Below are 10,000 nucleotides of genomic sequence, written 5' to 3' on the forward strand. Positions count from 1 at the left end.
ATCCCTTATTCATGCAAAACTAATCTCCTTCTAAGCGACACAGTTTCACAATAGGTCGCGTCAGAAACCCTGATGCAGTGCGGACCTGGGCCTTTCTAACAAGCCCATCTGAGCCCGGGATAACTGCCACAACTCGGCCTAGTTTCCACTGGTTCCTGGGTGCCAATGGTTCTATTAATAGGACCAGTTCTCCAACTGCCACATTTCTAGACGGTTTAATGTTACCTCTGCGTATTCTGAGTGAGTGTAAGTACTCCTCACTCCATTGTTTCCAAAATCAGTCAGCTAGGGTTTGTGCGTGGATCCACCTTCGATGGAAAGCCTCATTACTTGGCATGCTTCCCAGGTCTAAACCATCCCCAGAAAGCAAACGTACGATATGGTTTGGTGTTAATGCTTCAAGATCGTTAATGTCCCCTGACACAGCAGTGAGTGGTCTGTTGTTTAGGGTAGCTTCCACTTCACAGAACAAAGTTTGTAGTCTGTCATCATCGACCCTCTGTAGACCAATAATCGACGAAAGCACCTTCCTTACTGATCGTATCTGCCTCTCCCATACTCCACCCATATGTGATGCCATAGGTGGGTGGAAGATCCACTCAACACCCTTTTTCTTGAGTGCCTTGTCAACCTTCACATTTTCATTCCAGTTCTGTAGAGCAATCTGTAGATCCCGTTGGGCTCAGATGAAATTGGTTCCCCTGTCTGAAAACATCTTCTCTGGTGTACCCCTCCTCGCTGTGAATCTAACGAATGCATTAAGAAATGCATCTGCATCCAACGCTTGGAGGGTTTCCATGTGGACTGCTCTTGAGCTAAGGCAAGTGAAGATGCAACCATATCTCTTCATCGTACGATGCATATATGACACAGGGAAAGGTCCAAAACAGTCTACCCCAGTATGACTCTTTCAATTGGTAAATCACCCTGACGTTGAGTGGCAGGTTTGCTGTTTACCTTGCGGCAAACAAAACACTCCTTTCGGACCTTATCTATTAATGGTCTACATGCTATAATCCAGTAGTTTCTACGAATGATAGAAAGTGTGTGCTCCCTACCTGAGTGTGCAGCTAAGAATATATGGGCATCCCTTACAATCAGTTTCGTTACATGGTGGTCCTTGTGCAGGATTACTGGTCTACACCGTTCTTTTGATTCACCAAGATGAATTCTCCTGCCCCCCACCCTCATTGACCCATGCTTGTCAAGCTCAGGTTCAAGCCGGTAGAGTTCTCCTTTTTCAAATTTCCTCCTCTGTGTAATGAACATCGTTCATCCTTGAAACTGCTAATTTGTATGTATGCTAGTATGGAGTCTCTTGTATCATGAATTCTGTAACTAAAAGGCGTTGAGGGTGAGGATAACATCCTTCCTTGTTCCACTTCACAAATCTGCGGAACCACGCTACCGCACGCTGTAACTCATACCATGAGGAGTAATGTTCGAGTAGTTTATCTGTTGGGTTTTGATCTTCCACAGTTGTTGCTAGCAAATGGTCTTGCTTACGTATCTTGGGATCATGATTGGAGGCTTCAGATATCACCAACTTGGGTGGCCAGTCCTTCTCATACCTTAGGAATGAAGGACCAAATTTCCATCGTCCACCCTTTATCAACTCTTGTGCTGAAAGGCCTCTAGTAGCATCATCGGCTGGATTGTCTTCTGATCGTACATGATGCCACTGGTTCGGAGAGGAGGCCCTATGGATTGTCCCAAGTCGATTCGCTACAAATGTATGAAAGCGTTGCCTGGTACTTGATATATATTGCAGAACAATCATGCTATCAGACCAGAACACAGAATCTTCCAGAATGAGTGTCATCTGCCGACGTATCTTCGTGTCAACTTGTGCAGTCAGTGTGGCAGCACACAATTCGAGACGTGGAATAGAGGTCGTCTTAATGGGTGCAAGTTTTGCACGGGCACCAAGGAGGCTTATATGAACATGTCCATTATCGTGTTCTAACCGAATGTATGTTACAATGGCATAGGCCGTATCTAAGGCATCACAGAAATGATGTAGTTGGGCATGTACTAATTTGCTGTTGACCTGGGCTGCTGCTATGCGACGTGGTATTTGAAAGCCTTCCAGTTTTGCAAGGTCATTCATCCATTTTCTCCATTTTTGTTCATTTTTAGGTGTTAGATTTTCGTCCCAACCCATTTTGCGACGAACTTCGTTTTGGAATATCATCTTTGCTCTAATGGTGAAAAGGGCTAGTAAGCCTAAGGGGTCGAAGATGGAACTCATGATGCTCAGTATGCCCCTGTGCGTGGTTGGCTTCATGGGTGTTGATACTCTGATCTTTAGCACGTCATCGAGATCCCACAGAACTCCTAGAACCCTGTCCATTGGCAAGTTATCGATCGTCAGGTTTATGTCCTTTATTCGGGGGCTTCTTTCATTCGTGGGAATAACTCTCATGACTTTCCTTGAATTTGACATCCATTTTGTGAGTCTGAAGCCTCCAGCTTGCAGTGTGTCCCTCAAATTGATGGCATATTCTGCAGCTTCCTCCTCTGAATCAGGTGACAGTAGAAGATCATCTACAAAGAAATTTTTCTTAGCTGCTGCTGAATGTTGGCCTTCATCCTTGTCTAGAGTTTTGTGTAGCACATACGATGCATAGGCGGGGCTCCATATCCCTCCAAAGAGATGTACCGTCATTCGATAGGTCACTGGGTTCTCAGAGAGGTCTCCCCCAGGTCACCATAGAAACCGTAGCACATCACGATCCCTTGGTGTAACATGGACTTGGTGGAACATTGCCTCTATATCTGCAGCCAATGCAACTCGCCCTTCCCTGGATCGCAGTAGAATACCCAATAAGTTATTCATTAAATCTGGTCCTTGCATAACTTTCTTATTCAAGTTCACTCCTTTGAAACTAGCTGCACAATCAAAGACTATCCTAAGTTTGTCTGACTTATTTGGGTTGAAGACTGGATGATGTGGTAAGTGGTCCAACTATTTTGTGTACTCGCTCAGCAAACCCTTTTTTTATGAGATACCTTTTTGACATATCTTTGATGCAAGTCAACATTCCTTTCAAGTCTGCTCTTTAATGAGTCTAATCGTCGACGGGCCATACTCCAGTTATCTGGTAGCCCTGGATCCTGTTCCCTAAATGGTATCGGTGGTGGGCTCCGACCCTACACCATTCCCTTTTCCAGAGATATATCACATGTCCATGTTCAACTGACCACCCTTTTTCGTCTATATCAGTTTGTGATTCAATATCCCAGAATTGTTCTATACTTTCCCAATTTGCATTTTCATATGAATGGTCCACCGTTTCGTCGATATAGTTTCCAAAGCTTAGACTTGAAGCCCTTTGAGGATGTAAGGGTCCATTTACCGTCCATCCCAGCTTTGTTCTAACAGCAAATGGTTCTCCATCTCTTCCTCTCCTGACTTCCATGGGCATCATGGCATTAGGAGCATCTAGTCCTATTAGTAGTTCAAAGGATAGATGTGTTGTTCGTTCTTGTATCCCAACTAGGTCCTTTAAATGTGGCCAACAAGAAACTTCGGTGAAGCCTGTTTTGGTTTGGAGTAAGCCTTGTGGGAAGGTGTCCATAACAATAACTTGTGAGAGAAATATGGGTCTTTGTATTTTTGTGAGAAGCCCCCTTACACTCAACTCTACTTGTTCTACATTTTGACATGTCTTCTCCAAAAGTGTGGCAACTGTTGTTTTCATAGTTTCACCTTCTAGATCTAGTACTCTGCAATTTTCCGCGAGCAGAAGCTCCTAGTACTCCCCGAATTTAAAAATGCATATGCAGTTACTCTCCTTTGGGCAGCTTGGTCTTTGGATGTTATTATGACTGGGACTATTGGTAATGCAATGTGTCTAGGTGTTGCTCTTTTACTTATCTTAATCCTATTTGTATGTTCCCTCCTTTCTAGTCATTGTCTTTCCTCCTTTGTTGTTGGGACTTCCATTGGTTTCCTCTTGTTTTCATCATTATTGACATGAACAATTGACCCACTCTTTCTAAATTCTGTATCATGCAGCAGCCTAGAATGGTATCCACCACAGCCATTGATATCACATGGCCGTGCTCTGCATTGCCTTGCACTGTGGCCAGATTTCAGGCAATTGAAGCATTTCCTGTGGCTGATCAAAATCTTCCTGCGTTGGTGAATACTGGTGGACTTGAACAAATCACAGAAAGCCAGGCTATGTTCTCCATAACAAAGATCACATGTAATTGGTCTTGAAGTTGATGGTCTTGTCTGGGTTGTAAACCCAAACTCTGCCCTTCGATCTCGTTTTGTAACCTTGTCAGTCGATTCTGAAGGCCTCTGACTCTCCTTAGGAATTTCTTTACTATTAACTTTATAAGTTACTGAGGATGGAGCCCCTCCAACTCTCTTTGCTGACCTGCCTAAGTTTTCCACTTCCTTTCGTAAGAATTCTCTAAGCTGCAATATATCTCGTCCTTTTTTGCTTGCCTTTGGTTTTATATTGTTCCATCGGTCTATCCTAGTATCATCAAGGCTTTTTGTCAGTTGCGTTATGTAGAAGGGTATGTCAATTTCTGGTAGCCTATCGAAGGAGCTGGTGAAAGATGTAATTGATTCCATAAAGTCATACAACTCTGTGAGCCCTTCTAAGTAATATCTCTTCACATTCGGCCAATTTAACAATTCCTCAGTCTGTTTTTCTATGTATTGTGTCACAACACCGAACTTCATTCTGAGTGCGTTCGTGGCTGTTTTGAGGCCCTTCTTACTGGACATCTTTAGGCAGTGCGAGATTTTTATGCGGAGTCTCAGATCACAGTGGTTGTATAACAGGTTCAGTTTGGTCCTGGCTGATAGCCCTTTGGTTCGCTCTTTATACTGACTCATAAAGGACCAATACTGTTCTGTTCCTTCACTCTCTAGCATGGGTAACTTATGTTCTACCACTTTCATAGCCTCCATCACTGAACGTCTATATTGCTCTGATGTCTTTCCACCATTTTTCTTTCTCCTTTTGGGCATCAGGTTTCTAATGTCATCATCCTCAGTCATGTCCCTTTCACTGTCGCTGTCTTCAGCCTCAGTTTCACTGTCATCAGATGTTTCATGAGCCCGTTTTAATGTTCCCTTTGTTACCGAATTGACAGTATTATACGTTTTCTTTAGAATACCTTCCTGATGCTCAGCTACATCAGCATCAGCAGAGGGTGTGGTCTGGTTGATATTACTTACATTGTCAGGTTCCAATTCTCGCGGTTTTACCAACTGAGTTGAGAGAATACACAACTCTTCTACCACTTCCCAGATGAGTCACAGTAATGGATCAACTAATCTGGCAAAGGTAGTTGCTTCTGGCTCTTCCCTTTCGATACCCAATACCCTGGGTTGGTTTATGGTTTCTCTGTTGTTCATAGCTTCTACAATCTCTTTGGCATTTGGTGATTCAGGTCTCTCGTTAACAGTGTGTTCTTCATGAGACAAGATATCGACTCTAATTTTCTCAGATATTTTCTTTTCTCATTTCCTTTATATCACTTCACATGAGTATTTTCTTCCCTTTACTTCACATCACATGAGCTCCTTTTTTCTCTTCACAATACATGTGCATGAGCCTAAGCTTCTTTTCAATACTAGTGCATGAGCCTAAGCTTTTTCGCAGAACAAGTGCATGAGCTTAAGCTCTTTCGCAGAACAAGTGCATGAGCCTAAGCTCTTTCGCAATACCAGTGCATGAGCCTAAGCTCTTTCGCAATACCAGTGCATGAGCCTAAGCTCTTTCGTAGAACAAGTGCATGAGCCTAAGCTCTTTCGCAATACCAATTTATATCACTTCACATGAGTATTTTCTTCCCTTTACTTCACATCACACGAGCTCATTTTTTTCTCTTCACAATACATGTGCATGAGCCTAAGCTCCTTTTCAATACTAGTGCATGAGCCTAAGCTCTTTGCAATACCAGTGCATGAGCCTAAGCTCTTTTGCAGAACAAGTGCATGAGCCTAAGCTCTTTGCAATACCAGTGCATGAACCTAAACTCTTTCGCAATACCAGTGCATGAGCCTAAGCTCTTTCGGAGAACAAGTGCATGAGCCTAAGCTCTTTGCAATACCAGTGCATGAGCCTAAGCTCTTTGCAATACCAGTGCATGAGCCTAAGCTCTTTCGCAGAACAAGTGCATGAGCCTAAGCTCTTTCGCAATACCAGTGCATGAGCCTAAGCTCTTTCGCAAAACCAGTGCATGAGCCTAAGCTCTTTCGCAGAACAAGTGCATGAGCCTAAGCTCTTTGCAATACCAGTGCATGAGCCTAAGCTCTTTCGCAGAACAAGTGCATGAGCCTAAGCTCTTTCGCAGAACAAGTACATGAGCCTAAGCTCTTTCACAATACCAGTGCATGAGCCTAAGCTCTTTCGCAGAACAAGTGCATGAGCCTAAGCTCTTTCGCAATACCAGTGCATGAGCCTAAGCTCTTTCGCAGAACAAGTGCATGAGCCTAAGCTCTTTCGCAAAACCAGTGCATGAGCCTAAGCTCTTTCGCAATACTATTTTTACTTTATGACATGTCACTTATCACTTGGTTATTTGATTCACTTCCCTTTTACGCTGGTTCAGTTAGTTTAGTTTAGATCTTTATTTACCACCCTGCACAGGCATGGGCAAGCTTTGATAAATTTATGTAGTCATGACATTGTTGCTAACATTGTATTACAAATTAAGGTAATAACATGATTATATTCTATAGTATATCAACGTGAATAGACATTTGATAAATGTTATAATAGGGTATCATAAACCGAATTTCGGATATAGCATAAGTACATCTTCTAGTACAGTTGATGTTATGAAATAATTACATAACTCTGCGTACCTCATGCTAGGTGGTCTGAAAGGTTGTATCATATGGCACTCTGAAATGTAATGTTCAAGTGTCCGTTTATACTCTTCGTTGCAAAGTCTGCATTTAGTTTCTTCTATATTGCATTCTGAACTGACCTGCCAATACATTCTGTATCCAAGTCTAATTCTTGCAGTCACAATATCACATTGTCTTGTCCTTGTCTTGTATAACCCATAAATGAATCTCTCCTGCGAGAACTGGTCAAAATGTTTTATGCTACAGCTTTCAGGTCTTTGAGAGTTTGTTAGCTCCATCAAGTCCTCCCTATTGGAGGTTCTTATTATGTGTGAGATCCTAGCAAGAGGTATGCCAAAGTCTATATCCACAATTTGCTTATCACATCTTGCCCTCGCTAAGCGATCAACATGATCATGTTTAGCGATTCCAACATGCGATGGTATCCACACAAAATGTATAATATGTCCCCGTTCCTTGGCGCGATGTACATTTATTCTTATATCATGATTGTGCGTTTATCCATAAATGAAGAGTTTTTTATTTGATAGTCTATACTTCATTCTGTAATATCCTCTGATGGTAACGCATTTTACTTTACAGAAAGCACACATATACATTGCTGTATAACCATACTTCTCCTCACATAGGACAGACCTTAATTTAAAAGTACACTTAACCATTTCAACTATTAATTCTTAGCTTTTTTCTGCTTCGTAGCTCAATCCCTTCAATTGATGTGTTGGGGACATTCGGGGGACCGGAAGCTTTATCAGGGTCCGTGTCACGTAGTTCCTGACACTGTCTTCCCTCAGTATCAGCACGGGCTCCCTCACACTGACCACTATTAATGGAGGAATTGGTATCATGACACCGTGTGTCATCGCGGGATTCTTTATCACTGATGGCAGTACTGGCCTCTCGACAGTGGCAGTCCTTTTTCATTTTTTCTATATCTCGCTTCAGTGTCTCTATTTCACCAATCAAAATTAAGTTTTCTTCTTTGAGTGCTTGAAATGATTCCACTGGTTGTTCTGCACTGATATTTCCTTCCGTGGGTGTTGTGACGTCACCACTGACGTCACAGTCCACGCGCGGCCTAGCGGGGGATTCCCCGGTGCGGCCTGCGGTCAAAATTGCGGACATGGAGTTCCAAAACTCTGTCAAGCTCTCAGCCAGCCTAACTCAAGCCATAATAACGCAAGAAACATATGCACAGCCTGATACAACACAACAAAAAACAATCAAAATGGAAATTACAAAAAATAGAGAAACAAAGCAGAGGGCACAACTTCAAGAACTAACCTCCATAATTACTGAGGATATGAAAAGAAGAATAAGTATGGCACGCGAAACCGGCGCCTCTAACTGGTTGACCAGTCTCCCCATCAAAGTCAAAGGGTTTAGTTTAAACAAACAGGAGTTTGTGGACGCACTTGCCCTGAGATATGGTTGGCCAATAGAGGACCTTCACCAGCACTGCACATGCGGTTCGGCTTTCGACCCCAACCATGCCATGACGTGCAAGACGGGAGGCTTCGTTTGCATGCGCCACGACGAGGTGAGGGACGTGACTGCACAAATGCTTGGCGTGCCGCGACGTGAGGATCGAACCTCCCCTCATCCCCACAGAAGGGCGCAACTTCTCACTCCAATCCACCAATGCAGACGACGCCAGATTAGACATCAGTGCCAACAGTTTCTGGGTACGAGGGCAACGGGCCTTCTTCGACATACGAATCTTCAACCCTATGGCCACGAGCAACCGATCCCAGGAACTCCTCTCTGCTCACACCAAGCATGAGAACAACAAAATGAGGGAGTATGGCGAACGCGTCCGAGAAGTCGAGCAAGGTACTTTCACACCTCTTGTATTCACGACTTCTGGGGGAATGTCACCGAGAGCGACGATATTCTACTCATCCCTTGCACAACAACTTGCAGAGAAAAGGCAGCAACAGAAGAGCGCCGTCGTTGCATTGATGAGGTGTCGATTGGCCTTCTCACTACTACGGTCTTCACTGCTCTGTCTACGAGGAACAAGGAACAAACCGGCAATGTACACTAGTCTCAAGGATTTAGATATAGAGGAAACTGTAGTAAATAGTAGAATAGAGAGAAATATGTAATTGTAAACAAAAGTAATAAAGTTTAAAATACATCTCCCTAAAATAAGTTGGATGTCGACCACAGCCATTGGCGAGGACGGGGCCAGTGGACTGTTCTGTGAAATATTATTGCATATATATTTCACAACACAGAGACTCGTTTGAAACGAATAGGAGGTCGAATTAAAAAAAAAAAAAAAAACATGGGTGAGGGTGAGGTGCCAGGGGAGGGGAAGGGCTGGTACCAGGGGAGGGGAGGGGGATGACGCGTCCTCGCTGTGAGAGTCTTTGGGCTCGGCTGGTGCCAGGGGAGAGGAGGGGGCTGGTGTCAGGGGAGGGGAGGGGGATGGCGCGTCCTCGCTGTCCTCGGAGGTTGCAATTGGAGTGGATGATTTGAGGCCCGGAAATCCCTCTGTGAAGAACATCATCATCTCGTTGACCTTCTTCACCAGCTCTGCGACCGTGGCATGCAGATCGGAACCTTCAGCACCCCTACTCCCCGGCAACCGCGGGAAGTCTCGGCTGCTGGTGACGTCATGGCGAGCACGGTCTGCCACTCCCCCGGCACGCTGGTCGCTGATTGGGCTGGGAGGCATCGGCTGGTCTCTCACTTTAAGGCGCTGTCACACTAACACTTTTCCGTCAATTTTTTGAAAAATTGTCAATTTTTGAGCGAATTGGCATCTTTCTAGTCAGACGATAATTCCGAGTTTCCGCGTGAAGCATTCCCGTCGTCCTATTGGCCAAGCATAATCAAATCAAGAACTATATTTTTAAATGTTCGTATTTGTTTTAAAACATTAATGATATTCAAATGTAATGAAATTTACTTTTCTTATTAATAGCGTAAAATTGACAAAGAGAAATATGTAAATCTAAATTTCATTTCCAGAGATAAAATTTGTTTTAAGTGTTCGACTTCATTGTTTACATCCGTCAGCCGCAGAGCGCGCTATTTTTCCTCCAGTTTTGAAACATAATGGATTGTGTGGATGGACAGTATTGGACACGTGCCCTTCAGAGGAATACTTGAATTAGAATATTTTCTTGTGTTTTCTTGTTACGG

General features: G+C 43.6%; 2 protein-coding genes across 2 annotated transcripts; both read right to left on the bottom strand.

The window, feature by feature from the left end:
• Window positions 1–19: 19 nt before the first annotated feature.
• On the bottom strand, window positions 20–1,269 carry LOC147467853 (uncharacterized). The gene is made up of 4 exons (XM_086556689.1): window positions 1,059–1,269; window positions 752–891; window positions 331–664; window positions 20–195 (listed from the first exon to the last, which is right to left on the bottom strand). Exons 1-4 carry the CDS (start codon window positions 1,267–1,269, stop codon window positions 20–22), a joined length of 861 nt encoding a protein of 286 aa, XP_086412815.1.
• Window positions 1,270–1,303: 34 nt separating this feature from the next.
• On the bottom strand, window positions 1,304–2,668 carry LOC122258662 (uncharacterized). The gene has a single exon (XM_043024754.2). The coding sequence runs from the start codon at window positions 2,666–2,668 to the stop codon at window positions 1,304–1,306; it is 1,365 nt and encodes a 454-aa protein (XP_042880688.2).
• Window positions 2,669–10,000: the final 7,332 nt, after the last annotated feature.

Source organism: Penaeus japonicus, unplaced genomic scaffold (assembly GCF_977035675.1).
Source record: "Penaeus japonicus unplaced genomic scaffold, GWHDUDI00000001_assembly GWHDUDI00000033, whole genome shotgun sequence".
Classification (NCBI taxonomy): Eukaryota; Metazoa; Arthropoda; class Malacostraca; order Decapoda; family Penaeidae; genus Penaeus; species Penaeus japonicus.

What these genes read in the sequence shown, in the direction of transcription:
- LOC147467853 (XM_086556689.1), bottom strand. Translation starts at nt 1,269, where the DNA reads ATGTTCATTACACAGAGGAGGAAATTTGAAAAAGGAGAACTCTACCGG. An exon ending in ATGCATTTCTTAATGCATTC is followed by an intron (nt 665 to 751) that starts GTTAGATTCACA and finishes CGGGATCTACAG; the next exon opens with ATTGCTCTACAGAACTGGAA. An exon ending in AGACCTGGGAAGCATGCCAA is followed by an intron (nt 196 to 330) that starts GTAATGAGGCTT and finishes GAAATGTGGCAG; the next exon opens with TTGGAGAACTGGTCCTATTA.
- LOC122258662 (XM_043024754.2), bottom strand. Translation starts at nt 2,668, where the DNA reads ATGACGGTACATCTCTTTGGAGGGATATGGAGCCCCGCCTATGCATCG.